We start from the raw sequence: 16,824 nt of genomic DNA on the forward strand, positions 1-16,824 counted from the left end.
TTTCTTTTTTGCTGCAAACCCTGTTCATTAGTTGACATGTTCCTTACTGTTCTTTTAATAAAATTCTTTGAAAAATGTAGCTAGCTACATGACTACCAGCTAACGAGCTAACATGAACGAAAGGAAGATGGGGTGTCTTATCTGTTTGTATGACTAAGAAATAAATACCTTTATATTTTTGAGGTTAATAAATGAAAAGCGAAAGAACAGAACGTGTTTAGTTTTTCTCTAAATTTGCAAAGTGAACACCAGCTAGTTTATTACTCTTTGCCTGTGGTCTGTGCGATTTACATACTTAACGTTCGTTAGCTGAGTATGCTAACGTTATGCTAGCTGTGGGAGGTTAGCAGATAATTAAACATCCTTAATGGTTCTTGGCGTGCATTTAGACTGGGGTTTAGGAAGTGGGTAAATAGGTGAATATGGTAAATGTTTAATCCCAAAATCAGATTTGGTTGCCAGCTAATTGAACTTGCTATAATGTGTCCGGGTTTAGGACCCAGCGGAGTCTGACTCGCACATGGCAAAGTGTGGCTGCTCCGGTACGAGAGGAGATGACAAGCCCGCTTCACTACTCTCCAACATCACCCTCTCATTCTGCCTTTTCTACCGCGGCTTGCTCTACCTCCACAACAAGAGCAACACCTCCACAGGAGACACGTTGAGCCAACACATGTGTTTGTACGTTTTTCCCCAGACCGCTGCCCGCCAGACGTCTGGTGTCGGGAGGAAAAGTTTTTGACAGCTTCTGTCTTGAAATGACAGCCTGCCGCATCTCGTTGGACTCTCGGTGGTGAAGCTGTTTGTCCCTCACCGGCTTTTCCCACTACACCACCGTGAACCGCTTTGACCTGTATATCCACCCCTGTCCCCCGTGTCAAGTGTCTGGTCGTGCTGCATTTACAACGCAGTCTGACCGGAGTGGTTTCCCCTCCTGTCCCCCCACCCTCCCCCCGGCTTCACCCCACCGAGCCCGGGCATCATGAGAACCTGGAGGCGGCGGAGGAACTTTGCCTTTCTGATCTTCGCTCTCCGCGTCTGGTGCCTGTCCACGGCGGCAGAGAGTGCTGACAGCACGGTTCACAACACACAGGAGGGTGAGCAGGCAACATACATCACTGTTACAATGTATAAGTCACTGGCTCATTTTCGTTTACTGCAGATTTTGAGGCACAGTCTTGTGAAGTGAACATGATTTCATTCATGTTTTCAGCAGGACACATGCAGTGTGAGTAGCTCTGTTTATAGTGGAGTTACTTTATTGTATCTTAAAGAAATTCCTATATATTAAAGGACTAAAAGATGTGCATGATGGGACTATTTTTGACACATCTCTCCTCACACAGCCCTGTCATTGTCTTGCTGTACGTGTTGGGGAAAGAGTTTGTTTTTTTAGATCCATCTTTCTGCTCAGATGGAACAATAAAGGGAAGTGCAGAAAGATGAGTTCAACATCCAGGAAGATACAGCGTCATCTTTAGGTTGTAAACATAAACTAAACAGGATGTTATTGTCATGCAGCTAAACTTAATCTGCTAAATGAATGAGCCAGTGACAACCGGGAATTGTGTGTGTGTGTGGGACAGGGCAGGCTCCAGGATGCAAATGGTTTGTGCGTTAGTGTGTGTGCGCCTGTGCATGTAGCACCAAGACAAACAGCAGAGATAAAAAGATTTTAAAAAAAAACACAACAGGTTTAAGGGAATCTATATTTAGATTAAAATGTGTTGGACTGCTTAACTTTTTTCTGTGGCATGTTTGCAAATCAGGATCCAGCATGCTCCAATCATGAATAAGACTTAAATAACTCTACCTCAGGTGACTCAGATACATACAATGTACTGCTAAGACAACATTGCATGGTCATCATCACAATGAGACAATATGCACAGTGCTCACATGTCAACAGGAGAATAGATAAAAAGATGTCAACACTATGGTAAGAATAGAAGTTAGGATTATATCCTAATAATAAAAATGTATTTCATCCAGAAAAATTCAAATGCAATGCAAGACCACATCTTCAAAATGCACACACAGCTCATTGCTGCTAATTTTGTGCCAGAAACATGCAGCCTGAAGGCGCATCATTAATGGTAACTCACAAATTATAGCAATGCTTCCCTGAAAATTACCCATGTGAGAAATAGAGAGATGCGGTTCAGGAGATGTTTACCGCACACGTTATCTCAATGTGGGGTCATTAGAGCTCTCACTCAGAGGGTTCGCTGATATATGAATGCGGGGAGTAAAAATAGTTTTAAGGGGTAGTGTGAGTATTGAAATAGGGCAGTATGTACCACCTCTTTGATGTCAGCAGGGTATTGACTTCAGCTTCCCTCTGAAATGTTTGTCATGGCCTCCCTCCAGCTCGGCGGGGAGACAGCACTACAATGTCTTTATCATGCTGTAGTCTGTGAGCCAGAATGAGGCTGGGGAGGTTTTTCTTCGAGGCACACTCCTCCTCGGTTCTCCTGCAACATTGTTTGGATCTGTTCAACTAATTGGAAATAGATAAAGAAATCAACAAAGTGTTATTCACTTCAGAAGTTCTACTGATTTTTTTTTTCCTTTAATGATGGCAGGAGGTGGAAATGAGAAGAGCTGTAGATAGAAAGCGTAGTCCCAGATTTATTCATTTGAATTGCTTTTATGGTCCATCGTGGATGCTAAATCTATAATAAACATGTGCATAAAGGCCTACAAGTGGATTGGCATAACGTGTCATTCAAAAATGTAGTAAAAAAACAAGTGTAATATTTGCAGTATGGCAACATTTGCACAAAAACACATGCTCTAAATGTTGGTCTCCCAAGAAAAATGTCAGCATGAGTCATTTCAGCAAATGCCCCAAAATGACATGTATTTATGTTTAAGTGACAAATCTCTCTGGTAGCTTTAAGTATTAGGAAACATGGCATTGGTGTAGAGTCACAAAGTTTACAGAGAAAGGTAGCAGAGGGGACTGGACTGAAAAATGTCAGACTTCAAGCAGAGGAGACTACTTCCCGTTTCCTGCTGACAATCAATCATTTTTTTTACCAGTGAGGTATTTTTTTTTGGTCCAAACCATCTTCCAAAACCTTAATCAAGTCACTTTGGTATGATTTAATTCTTCTTCTTCCTCTCTGATTTTTTAAAAATAGTTTTGAAAGGCACTGATTTGGTCCTGCAGTTCGGGGCAGAAAGCATTTGCTGTATCGTTCTCGTTGTTGGGACATGTTGTATAATTTTGGAGTGATACATTAATTAGTGAAATATAAATTTACACATTAGTGGAACAGAATATGAGATAATCGTTAGAAGGGAAATCAAGATGCCTGAGGGTAGAAGGACTCAGGTTGGTTGGTATGTAATTAATCAAAATGGGTTGGCTCAACAGTGGCCTAAATCCGGCACAAATGGTTCCCTGACACGAACCAGATCTGGAAAGAGTGCCCTGCCAGAGTGAGCCAGACTTGCCAGACTTGCGCAAAGCTAGCCCTGAGTGATGCTAACCGAGACCCGTTCTCAGCCAAAAACCATCCAGTCTTCAACCCCATAAACTCTGCCAAATCTGGCAGCCATATTTGGACCAGAGCTGACTGACATTTAGTCTTCCAGTGCCAGAGCACTTCTCAGTGCACCAACACTCAGCTGCAATTGGCAGCCTGGATCACTTTCAAACACTGAGTTGTGTTTGCAATTTTTGAATTTAGTGATGCATCAGATAATAAGGACTTTCTGGCGTGATTTTGAACATGTCATGTGTATGTTGGCCTTGAAGCCAGCAATAGTGCCCTACTCAGTAAGAAAAATCCAACAAGTGGAAGCACTGTAAAAGTCAACAGGTAGATTTTAATGAGGCAATCCAAATAAAATCCACACCATAGACTATTAAATCAGAAGCACAGAGTCAATTAGAGAGTACCAAAGAGAAAAAATAGGATTCTGTGTCATTGTCGTATTCAAATGTGTTTGAAAATAGTTGCTGTATCATATTGTCCATCTTGCATTGCGTAAAATTTTGAAGCCAGGATGGATAGGATTTTCATCAAAACCTATATAAACAACATTGTGCAGATAGGTCTGGCTATGCAAGAGTTTAGCTATTAGCATAAGAATACGTGCTCTGCTGTAGTCAGCTCATTTCAGTTTGTGATTTGCAGAGAGACAGTCATACAAACTCAATCACCCGAAGGTGAGAAAATCTCTGTTCCACAGAAGGTTAGTTCTACCCGTCATACTCTCATACAAAAGTTATCCGTCTCAATCATCACCTTTGACCTTCTCGGAGTCTGGGGCAGTGTCTGTAAGACTAAGTTTGAGTTTTGGCTTTACAAACCACACCGAATAAATCCTACTCATTCTTGCCTTTATAACATCAGAAAGAATACTTGAAATGATCAAAATGTTGACTGATTGCTCCTTGAGTGGTTCTCAGAATAGCAACACATTTCTCATCGAAAGCTGAATTGAAACGAACCGCTGATGTATAAATGTCAGGGTGATTAAATTTTGCAAAAACTTCATAAAAGAATTTACAAAGTTCAAATAAGGTGATGAGTAGTTGAATTGGCAGGCTACTCATTAGTTTTCAAAAACGCTAAAAGCAAAACTAAAAGAAGTCTCATAAGGGCAAAAATCAAGCAGGCTTGTGTTTACAAATCTTTGATGAATCGCTCTCTCTGTTTCTGTCTGTCTTTGTCTCTCCTCTGCATATCAACTGGTTTTCCGAGGTCTGATCTTTTTTTTTTTCTCTAGGCAGAGGAAACTCAATAAATAATTAGAGACAGAACCAAATGACCTGGATTAGATTTGAGGATATCTGGTCAAACCGCGGCATCAGACAGAATTAATTAGGAAGATTAGAACTGTCTGTGTTGTCTAAACAAAGTGTCGTAGAGGAGAATAAAACCTGCCCCGAGTGCCCTGAAACGCAATGAAATTCACACACACTCCCTTCGCTCTCAGGTGCATATCTCACTTTTCAGTACAGTTTCCTGCGATGTAACCCACACCCATCTTTCAGTCTGTGGTAGAGCTGATGTATGGTTAGGGTTAGAACAGCCACTTTCTGCAGAAGCCATTTAAGAAATAACCTCACCCTGGTCTGTCTGTCAAACCCTTAGGGTGACTGTTGCTTGACATTTTGAGGGCAGGCTGGCATTGATTTGTTGGCCACGAGGGAACGAGAGACACAGTTAGAAATGTCTCCCTCTGTTAAGCATCATTGGTCATTATAGCCATCGGTGTGATTTAGCTTCTCCCTACTCACCACGTGCAGCTCTGCCCGAGGATGACAGGATCACAGATATAATAGATAAGCTGTTATTATGAGATGGCAACATACCATACTACACACATGTGCAGCTCAGAGAGGCTTACTGCTGTGTGTTAATCTGTGAAACTAACATGCACGCATAGAATAATGCTCTGAGCGATCCCAGATGTCACGACTAAGAAAAGGACGATGAGAGAAAGGAAAAAGATGTGAGAGGTCTATCGTGAAACTGTGAGGAATCCGGGTGTTCGACCACCACAGAGCTGCAGACCACCACCAGGCAGAAAGCAATCAGTCATAGGTGATAAGGATGAGGGTAGTTGCATTTCCCCCCTCAATCTGCATCAGCCTTCAGATAACCAAAAGAGACACAGAGACAGGTGCGAAGGCAGTCACCTACCTTTCTCTCCATTTACTGTGGTGATTGAATGTGTCATACTTCCTGGAAAGCTCTGATATTTTTGTAGGATAGACAATTTTCTCTGAAATGTTGTTGAGTGAAGAGAGGAAGGAAGGAATAATGAATAGAAGTGAAGCGGGATGGAAACACAGAGTGACAGCTCTTACAACATACATCTGTGAACAGCAAGCTTTTAATATTTATGCTAGAATGCAGAATGAAGGCAGATATTTGATTTCCGAGGGGTGCACACATGCAAACACCAGCTCTCATATTTAAAATGAATGAGAGTCTAGAGGTGTAGCAGAGGAAATGGGGAATATTTCGGTGCACACAAAAGAGCCAGTGAACATATGAATTCTTTAGAACAGTGGTTGCTTGTTTATTTATTTATTTTTTTGACAGAGCGTCCTTCTCAAGATATATTAGGTTTCAGTTAAATGAGAGAAAAGACAGCGGATGCACCAGTATAAATTGTTGAACCACCAGGTCGACCCACATCAATAATATCAACAACAGAAAGGTCATCACACCTCTGTGTCAGCGTTTTCACTCCGAGACATTCTTGTTTGAAATCCAGTCATGCACTTGAAACCATCAGCCTTCACATTGTGGATGAGAATGGACAGAATTAAAGCTGCTGAAAGATTATTACACGGAGTAAACACCCTTGTAAAGAAAGACCTTTAAGGCAGTTCTTGATTGTGCTTTGCCCACAGAAATTTAGGAGCTGGTCTTTTTTATATGTGTCCGTGTGAGTGTGTGTGTTTATATGCGTGTTAAAAGAGCAATGTGGTTTACTGACCGACTGACCAATCCTGAGGACTGGCTGACACTGCCACCCACAGAGCCATACCACTAGTGTGGCTGAAAATCCATATTTTTCGGTACCCCATCTCCCCTACATGTGGCTGCTAGGTGACCCAGCATGTGTGATAAGTTTCTGTTAATCCCCAAATCCTCCCAACTGAAATCCCCAGAGCTGAGACATAATGCCCAAATCTGTGCAAGACAAGATGGGAATTGGCTTTTCCACTGTTGCTCTCACAGAATGGGAATGGGACACACAAGCAAATCTCACTAACCCACCCTGAGAGTCTCCTATTACCATTATTTCACTGTGAGCTGCTGACCTCGCAGCTTATTCTATCGGGCCAATAATGGGCTGTTCTGTTTGGAAAGGATCGGGGGGTCCCACATCCAGGATTAACACCTTCTCAGCTTCAGCGCTAATTACTCCAGTATGTCATCACTGGGGAAAGTGAGAGATGAGGGAGTTGATAGAGGGTAGGGTTGTTGAAATGAGGCAATGAGGAAACACTCAAATTCTCAACTCCTGCGAAAAGCTTTGGGAGTCTTTGTTTCTGTGTGTGCCTCTTGGTCCCTTTTCTCTGTGTCTCTCTGTCTGGTCTCTGTCAATTAAAGGCACATAATGTTGTTCCATTTGGCAGTCAAATTGTAAACCCATTTTGTGCAGCCCATGCTGGTGATAGGGGAGCCAGACTGCATGGTTGGAAAAATACAGTAGACAGTAGAGGATTAACTCTTCTATAATAACATAATTCCTCTATTTGATGAAGATAACTTCTTTTAGCCACATTATCAGTGTGGCCCGACCCTGTCGATTTGACATTTTAGTAGTCAGGTTGTCGGTTCACCACTTGGCCCGAACCCAAATACCTTAACTATTGGATGGATTGGCTTGAAATGTTATCTTATACTTTGATTTCGGACTCAATAATTGCAAAGCTAAAGACATTCCCATCAGCCTCTGCTATACTTTATGTTTAGTGCTGATCAGTAAATGTTAGCATGCCATCATGGTAAACTGAGATGATAACCATGGTAAACACAAACACTGTGTGCACCAAATCCATACTACATCTTGACTGTTTCGAAAAAGTGACCAAATAAAGTGTCCTCAAAGTGGACAGGATGTACTTAATGCAGTTGTTTTTCTTTAGCTTGCTTTTGATCATGTTAAGGAAATGGAGGAACTGTTCACAGCTGGGAAAAAAAAAGTTATAGATGATGTTGAAATTGCTCCAAAGAAAATCATTGGAAACATAGGTATTAAAGCTTTTTGATGTCCATTCGTGAAGTTTAATTAGCAGTAACATATCAAAGTAGCAGTTTGATTGACAACTGACATCACACATACTGTGTAATGTCTTGTTAGTCAAACAATGTGACATGTTTTGATATTTTTCTATTGATAAAACAGCATACTGTGCTGACTCAATATCAGCATTGTTTGACATAAGCTTTTAGCATGGCTGTGGAACCTACGTTTTGTTTAGAGACTGTTTCCATTTTTGGCACAGCCAAATAGCACTTATGTTTGTGTGCTTGTGTGAAAATATTTTTGTAATAAACATAGCTCCCAACTATCCACTTGAGTCTCACTTGTTTCGTCCACCCAGAAAAATGCAGGTATACATGGACAATGGCAGACATAATTTCATAATTTTGCCCCTCTAAAGTGATCTCTAAATACATCTAAAAACAGGGCTTTCAGAGCATGTCTTTGAATATTACAAGTGCCTGGAAATTACACTGGCCTCTGGCCAATGTCTTGTTGAATATACTGTTATTTCCATCTTATTTCTGAAGAACACAAACTAACAGCGTAAGCTAGCCAGTTCATTATGCTGCTCAAGATGAAACGCAGTGATGAAAAATGCATTTGTTCATTTAGCCTCAACACAGAAGAGAAGCCCATACATATGTTTCACTGGATGATATATTGAGTCTTTTTAGTTGCTTCTAGCATCAAACGTCAATTCATTGCAGCAAAGTAGCTCGCACTTCAGAGAGCTACAGATGTCCTCCTTTTTTTAAACAATGCTGTCTACTTTTCTATGTCCTATTAGTCTTGGAGTTATTATATTGAAGATGAGCTGTGTCAGCAGCAGGGTTTTTTTTTTTTTTTTTTTTACTGTTTATACAAAAGGATTGTTCAGAAGCCTTTTAACAGGAGGAATTGTAAAATGCTCTCTTTGATGTGCTGTAAGGAAGAGTGTTTGTTATGAAAGGAAACCAGGATTTATTTTAATGCTGAGTTTCAAACTGTGACAAGACTTACTGTAACAACCTGTAACATGGTCGACACCCCTTAAGATTATGTTGATCGCCTTATTCTTTGAGTGACTTCCTGCTAATTAAATCAATGTCAGCACACCCTCACAGGTATCAAGGGTTAATTGCTGCAGCAGTAGTGGGATGCCATTTTTACTTCCAGGAACGACTGTATTGAGATAGTCATGAGCAGAAATGTGTTCTAATTCGGCCTCATTCGTCATTCTCTTTGTTAACAGCGCTTTATTTCCGAGGGCACATTGTAGGTGTAGCTTCCGTTGCTGTATTTAGGTCAGTGGTATTTTCATACGGAATCAGTAATTGGATGTATACAGAAAGCTCCACTAATGTATTTGTAGAGCTCCTTTGTTCCACTTTGACCTAAAAGATGAAAACATTTTACTATCTTTAATCCTCTGATTTCTTGTGAAAGAGGATGTAGAACTTGTCTGACGCAGAAGTAAGAAAACACCAAAGACATCATCCCTGGATCAGAGCACTAAGCACCACTCTTCTACTTCCTTTACTCCTGATATTACCCTGTGACAGATTCGTATCATATCTGCAACCTCTGTGATGTGTGTGTAATGTGCTGTTTGGATTTACAGATATTGTTATTGGTATAGTGTATCTACCAATGGCTAATAACCTTTACAACAAGCTAAGGCTGTCCCAAATACAATTTTTGGGGCTTCAAAACTTCAGTGAAAATTGTACTGTGAGTATAATCACGTTGGTTGTCATGGCAGTGTTAAAAGCTTTGAAGCAACTAGTAATTGCTGTTAATTTTGAATCTTGAATCCAGTCCAGTATTTCCTTAGTAATAGTAATAAATGTCAAAGCTTTGAATTCTCTAAAAGGAATAGTTGAACACTTATTTAAATAGTAAATGGCAGGATTTGCCCGGCACTTTACAATTTGCCTCTCATTCACCCATTTACACTCACACACCGATGTCAGCAAGCTACCTTGCAAACTAAGTGCTAGCCTGACCATAGCAAACAAAATGGGGTTCAGTGTCGTAAAGACATTGAACACTTTGTGGACAGGAGAAGCTGGGAATCATACCACCACCCCACAAGTAGACAACCTTCCCTACTGAGCGACATCACCTTCAGCTTATTTGTGTTCTTGCCGAGATCATATCTCATATCCTATCTGGTATATTTCAAGTAGTTATTGTTCTGTTTTAACAAATTAGATATGATGTGTTAAATAGTGAGCTTTTAAGGTGTCAGTAGATGGATTTTTTTATATACTGTAATGTTAAACAATAAATAGCCGTACAGTAAATAATACTTAAGTGACGCTTATAGTGTGTAATGTTCTTTTTTTGTTGATTTGAATAATTGATATTTGTATCGACAGAAATTTTATTATTAGCTTCACAGAGGTCAAAATATTTTATTTCAAGGTGCTCCTATTTTTTTTTTCATGCATATTTAATGTATTTTGAACATGTCAGTAAATGAAAAAAGCATAAAAGAATTGAACAAACCTGTCCAACTTGATAATAACACTTATCTGACATCCATGCAGTGGTTTCAGCTTGGCTCAATATGTTGCCGTTTTATGATCAATATGCATGATCAATACGGTAGGCACTCCCAGAAGATTGGAAGGTTAGAGCCAGGTTTCCATCGAATCCAATTGTAACAGTTGAGCTCACCTCTGCTGTGTGGTGCCTGTCAGCGTTTTGGCACAAGACCCTTTTTTAAATGACACTGGTCCTTTTGTGTAATTGTGAAACCTTTATCTTCCTTTTCTTCGCTGAAAGAGGCTCCCCCAGTAACTCACTGCTGTGCAGATATTGAACATTAAATCTTCACCATTATCAAATCCATAATCAGAGTTCTTATCCTCTGATCCGCTGTTATTAAGGGCCTGCTCTCCGTGTTGAGAAATAACTGAAAAGTCATGTCTCCAGGGCCTGTTATGTTTCCCCACTTTTATACTTGACCTCGGTTGAAAGCTGTTGAGACAAGACCTTTGGGTGGTTAAGAGCAACTCAGACAGAGATTGTCTGGCAGTTTGCAACATAAAATATCTGATTTTGACAAAAAAGAAATGTAGTATTTCACACTTTTGTTGTAGGGTTTAGGAATCAACACTACTAAGCAACTTTGACCATTTCTCCTCTTGTCTCCTCTCTAAGACAAATGTCATATTCAAACCACACTGAGGGCAGCAATGAGAATAATGATTGGTTGCACTGTCACTAATGTCCACATTAGATTGTCTCCTACTAACTGTGATTATGACTTCTGCGGTAGACACAGATAAATGAAGACATTTAAGACATTATGAATACAAAATGTCTCACACAGACAGGCCCAGGTGCCTCATTTTGGCAGTTATGAAATGATTGCGTTATGATTGAAAACTGTCTTGTTTTGTCTTGCCCGTGCAAGCTATACTAGCATCCACGGATTTATTCCTCCTGCATACGAATCATCATACCGTCTCTCGGGGAGAGTGTTACCATTGTGCTACCGGTGAACTTAATCGCTGTTCTACAGACTTGACAAACGACCAGACATTTGTCCAGTTTTCCTTCTATCTTTTAAAATCCAAATGTCTTCCAAACTTTAGACTTAATGGTGGACTGTGAACCATGTTTATCCCTCGAAAGCATGGATCCACTAGCAACAGAGGCGCCAATGTAACTCTCGTAAAAGTAACTTTAACCTTAAATGAGATTTGGAGATGCTGCTCAGGATTAGCAGCTAAACAAAGCCTCAGTCAACCAATTATTAACTTTAAAATCAGGCCATCGATCGATTTATAGTACATTTATATCGATGCAGGGCCCGCACATCAAGGTATTCGCATCTCTAATGTTAAAAGCTGATCTCTGATTCATATCGGGGAATCCTAATAATTGCTGTTTCCGAGGTCAAACGTGGATGTTTAAGCTCAATTAAAGCGTGGTAATGTTTTTATTCTCATGCTGAAAAATCTAAACCTTCAGGGGTCTTTATTTTCCGTGAAATACACACAGTAGGTTGTACATAGTTTGTATGCAACTAATCAACAGCAGGTCTCTCAGGTCACACTGTGATGTTTTCACTCTCTCCTGCACTCCCTCAACACCCCGCCTATAGATTACGACATGTCCTTCATTCTCCAGTTTTGACCTTCCTCACACAGTTTATTGTGTTGTTCATCTCAGAGGGACTCCACGTAACATTGCTGATTGAGCAGACACAGTATTAATTGTGAATGAAGAGCAGTATGTTCTGTTGCTACTGTAGACTTGAGGGAACACACATAATGCTGCAAATATGCATTATGCTCTGTATTATTTATGCATGTGTAGCTGCCTTGCTTATTTCACCCCCACAATTTATGCAGCCTTCACCTCAAAAAGGCGAATAAATGAATGTACAAATAAATGTGAAAGTCCTCAGGAATCGTCTCCGATGCAGCAGATGACATGCTTTGTGTACGTAATGAGTTTGATTTTTGTCCTGAGTCCAGCAGCGCCCTCTGTTTGACTGAAGTAATTTTGGCTCATTTGGTTTGTTTATATTGTTGGCTTTGTCACTTCCCCATTGAGTAAAGTGGACATCAACTCCTGTTTGAATTCGCATTACCTACCATTTAATTAGTAATACAGTCACGCTCAGGATGGAAAGCTAAAACGGCAGAAATCCTTAGATCATCAAAATCGAGTCAGCAGTGAAAGAGATCGGGTTTTTTTGGCTATTTAAAGAAAGAGTGGGGGGAAAGATGTTTTTGGCTGCCCAACAGACTTGTGTTTTTTAGATATATGACCCGCAGCTGATTTTCCCCCGTGTCCAATATGTGGATACGACTGTGGTTGGCTTAGCAATCAAGCTACTCTCCAGAAAACATATGGGATTAACCCAGTTTTAGTTTGAATCTCAAAGGTTCCCAAAGAGGATAAAGCCCATGAGAATGATCATGAATGTCACATTTCTTTGCTGTTTTTAGGGAGCAATGACGGATGTTGCAATACAAACTTCTTATCCCCGTCCAGCTTGTACTGAGGCCTGGTGTACATAAAAGCCTGAACAAACTTGCACAAGTTATTCGCACATTAACAGGGGCAGTACGGTTCAAACAATGTGTATTTCAGACCGTTAGCGTTTGAGGGACACAAATTGGAGAGGGCTACAACAACATTTTTTGTGATGTTCAGAAAAAAACAATCTTAACAAGCTTGCCCACTTCATGCTTCAAGTGTGCAAAAGTGAGAAATAAGGAATAAGAAATTGTTTTTATTCTTCACACAACTACTTTCATCACATCAACTCTTTGAACAAGCAAGAGTAAAACCATGAATGCCTTTGAGAAAAGATTTCCAAAATTGTGCAATATATTGTGTCCCGCCCCACCCCCTCCTTTCGAGTGTGGCCGTTTGGAACAACTATAAACACTTTCGCCCTCAGATGAGGTCTGATGACATATTGTACAAGCTAGTTTGTTTCAAGCAGAAGAGATCTTAATGAATTTGGAGGGACACCAGTGGACGTATTGAAGTCTTTTATTAACAAGATGTCTGCTTGACTTTCCTTTTATTGCTCCTCTTTAATAGCACTCTAGCCACAGCCCGTGGTCTCAGTCATGCTGCTCTGTCTGACTAACGTGGTTTTCATGTACCGCTAAAACCAACAAAGTACCATCGGCACATGTTCAAATACCCCATTAAATATAGGAGGTCCACTTCATGGTATAATAATGAGCTCCATGTTAGCTTATTACGCACTGTGGGTAAATGGAGAGTCTGGGCCACAGTGAGAGCACAGGGCAACCGCCGTCAAAGGCTGTTTGAAGTTGTAAAAAATACAGTTGCTGCAGTGAAGGAGTCATCGGTGAATTTCGCCCTAAAAAAAAAAAAAAGAACTATCAGACTCGCTTGAAAATGAAGACATTTCCAGCTGGGAGGAGAGAAGGAAGAAGAGTAAACAAAGTATGTCAGACTGCAGTATCGCTGCTCAGTGTTCTACTGAACTCTTGTTGTACCCTGCATGACGCTAGACATACAGACAAACAGATGCTTTACATGCGTATCTCAAGGGATTGGGGAACGGGCCTCAGACGTACAGTAAATAGAGACACAGCACGCTCTCTCGGCTCTCTCTGTCTTCCTTTGGTGATAGCAGGAGTGTGAAACCTCAAACAACCTCTGTACTCCATCTCCACAGCTCCTCTCTGGGTTTGTAACATTTATTGGGCTTCATAGGAAGCCTGCTCGGCCTGCTACAAGACAGACATGCTCAGTAAGGCCATGGGAGCATCAGAGACAGCCTCGGTTGTCTGTGGGAGAAAAGGGAGGAGAGCTGAGAGAGCAGAGGGAATTGTGACTGTGATTCCCACATTCTGCTTGAAGCCACTGATCCGGTTTATCATATTTCCTCCTATGCTATATATATATATATATACAGTATGCATCCCATTCAATTTGCCTCCCCAATGACCAGTCTTCCAAGTGCTCGTTAGCATAATTGGCTTCTAACTTTGCTAATTTTACTTCAGTCAGGGTTTAAAAGGGGAGCAAAGTGATATGTTTAAGAGAGGAAGTGAAAATGAGGAGGAAACAGAGAGCAGCAGCATTTTTTCACCTCCTATATGAAGTTAAAGAGGAAAAGATAGAAAGAGAAATAAGAAGTGGAAAGGACAATTTCATCCTGCCAGTTGTTTTTTTCATAAACTCCATTCCGTTATGGAGATATTGTAAAGGCTGAGTTCCTCATAAACTGTGTGGGAACATCTATTATTGATGCTCTGTCTGTGGCTGTGGTCCTCTTGCAGTGGCCCTTTGGGGGACAGCACATCCCCTCATAGGATTCCCTGCCTTTGTTCCAGGCTTTTTTCCTGTCTGAATCATTTTTGGTGTGCCTGAATTATTGAGGAAATTACAAAACTGGGTTGATCCACATCCATGACCCCTTTGCCTGCATGCCAGTTTCACAAAATGTACTTTTTAAGCATCTGTGACGTTTTAAATTTGATGTTAATTGTAATTATCATTGTTTATTCTGTCCTGTTGATCTTTTTTTTTTACAGGAAGTAGTCCAGACAACCCTAAACGGCGAGGGGAAGCAACCAAACCAGAACGCTATGGGACCACAGTACCTCTGCTGCTGAAGGGCAAGGAGCGCAGACCTCTCAACCAGCTTGCGGCTAGGGTAAATGCCAAGGCCACGACAGATCTCTGGCTTTTTGTTTGACATAACCATTTGATTCCCTACCCGGTTGCCTGTTCCCCACTTGCTTGATTTTCTCCAGCAGAAAGTCCCCTCCTCAGCAATGTTTATCCTGTTGTGGTTTCTCTCCTTGCTTGCTCCCACTCCTTTGTTTTAAATACGTCCTTTTTTGTTTGTTGTATACACGGTTGTCCTGTAGGCGATACACGCTGTGAAATTACTCCTGAAAGTCGTCAGCCTTTCAACAGTGTTACAAGTCAGCAATATACAAACCTGAGTGGGAATGACTCAGCGTGAAGCAGCCTTGTAGATTTTGCACCATAGAAATGCACACATACATACGTGCAGTTAACTGGGCCCCATCTGGACTCCTTAGACTTGTGTTCTGAGGCAGGGGAAACCACCTACTACAGTTGAAAAAGAAAATGTTTGAAATTCGGCATCCCCCACCACAACTTAAGGAAACTTTTCCAGAGAAGGGAAATGCGTAGGTGTTGAGAACTCCCTGAGCAATCAAACATATTTTCCTGGTGCAGAGAAGTCGCCATCTGAGAGAGTTGTTTTATTCTAGCCATATGCTCCTCTCTCAAAGTCAGTCAGTAGGAGGAGGGCAGTGGTGTTAATTGCATGAATTGTTTATCACCGACATGTCACATAGGCACAAGGAAAAAAAGCTACTTTCAGCTTGATGGATTAAATTTAGCACCCCGTTTTCAACTTCATCAGATATGTTTAACCATCAGCTACTGCTGGCATAAGGCATTTTTGTTGAGGAGATAGAGTGGTGTTACTTTAGGCTATCTACAAACTGACCCTTTCCAAATTAAACTGACCGCTTGAGCAGCTGGTGATTGTCTTATTGCACTCAGACTTAAACCTCCCCAGAACAGATTTATAAAGCTGCTCCTTGTGCCAATAGAGGGTTATCAAGCAGTCGTAAAGTATTGCAGAGTCATTACTTACAGTGACATCCACTCTCCTCACACACATACTCGCAGCCAGACTTACTCTCAAAGGTAGACACGCTGACTCTCAGACAGAGCTGCAGACCGGTTGGCAAAGTAATGCCCTGAAGGCATTGGTCAGCAGACCCAAGAGAAGTCACAGCACACAGTACATCTGAAATATCAACCGGTGATACAAAAATCTATCTGTTTCTGGCTCATGAAAGTTTCTTTGTCTTTATCCTGTATTTTTATGTTCATGTTGTGGGAATGATCTGGTATACAGGCATGGCTACTTTGCTTTGGTTTAATCTTTCAGTCTCATAACAATCATTATCTGACAGGCGTCAAGTCATCTTAGAGCTGTTTGTTGGGAAAGTTTTCTGTTTTGAGATTTGATTCCAAAATGACATTTGACATTGTGAGCAAAATCCCACGCATCAACTTAATGCCCCTGGCTCTTGCAGCCATAAAGCAGCAGCACCCATCTCATGATTTGCCATTTCCATTAGCAGTAACTTATTATAGCTGTTATGCAGTGTAAAGAGAGGGAACAATAAACAGTGTGGCTGTTATCAATAGGTAGTGTGGAGGCAATTTGAAGCCAGTGCTGGAAAGGCGGACTCCGCCATTAACAATAAAAACTACTATTGAAAGTAATCATTGAATGTGAATAATTTAAATGGATACAGCAGGAAAAAAAAATGATTTCACAAAAAAAATTATAAGCATTTTAGTTTTAAAGAGATAGTATGGATAGAAAATGTAAAGATCCCATAGTGTAGAAAGTGTGATTTCTATGTCTTTTTTGATTATATACTGAATACTGAGAAAGGACACCAAAGCATGCAGACCAATGCGGAAACACGGTGGGCGGTGCCTGCTCAGGCCTGTCAGAGTTAATGTATTTAGATTTAAGATTAAAGCATGTGAATAATTTTCTAGTAGAAATCCATAAACCGGGAA

The 16,824-nt window shown here is 40.8% G+C and overlaps 1 protein-coding gene across 3 annotated transcripts in view; it reads left to right on the plus strand.

Annotated features, from left to right (window-relative positions):
* Window positions 1-103: 103 nt before the first annotated feature.
* The window catches only part of adam12b (ADAM metallopeptidase domain 12b), an 83,079-nt gene continuing 66,358 nt past the window's right edge, over window positions 104-16,824 (plus strand). For 2 of the 3 annotated variants that reach the window (XM_084376206.1, XM_084376207.1), the window contains exons 1-3: window positions 104-132; window positions 497-1,097; window positions 14,775-14,896. In XM_084376206.1, the coding sequence (XP_084232332.1) occupies window positions 983-1,097; window positions 14,775-14,896 (237 nt within the window). In that variant the 5' untranslated portion in view covers window positions 104-132; window positions 497-982. Of the gene's footprint in view, window positions 133-496; window positions 1,098-14,774; window positions 14,897-16,824 lie in introns of those variants that run through there. The other variant, XM_084376208.1, reaches the window with a different exon arrangement.

This window comes from Pagrus pagrus, assembly GCF_965226575.1.
Source record: "Pagrus pagrus genome assembly, chromosome: 15".
Lineage (NCBI taxonomy): Eukaryota > Metazoa > Chordata > Actinopteri > Spariformes > Sparidae > Pagrus > Pagrus pagrus.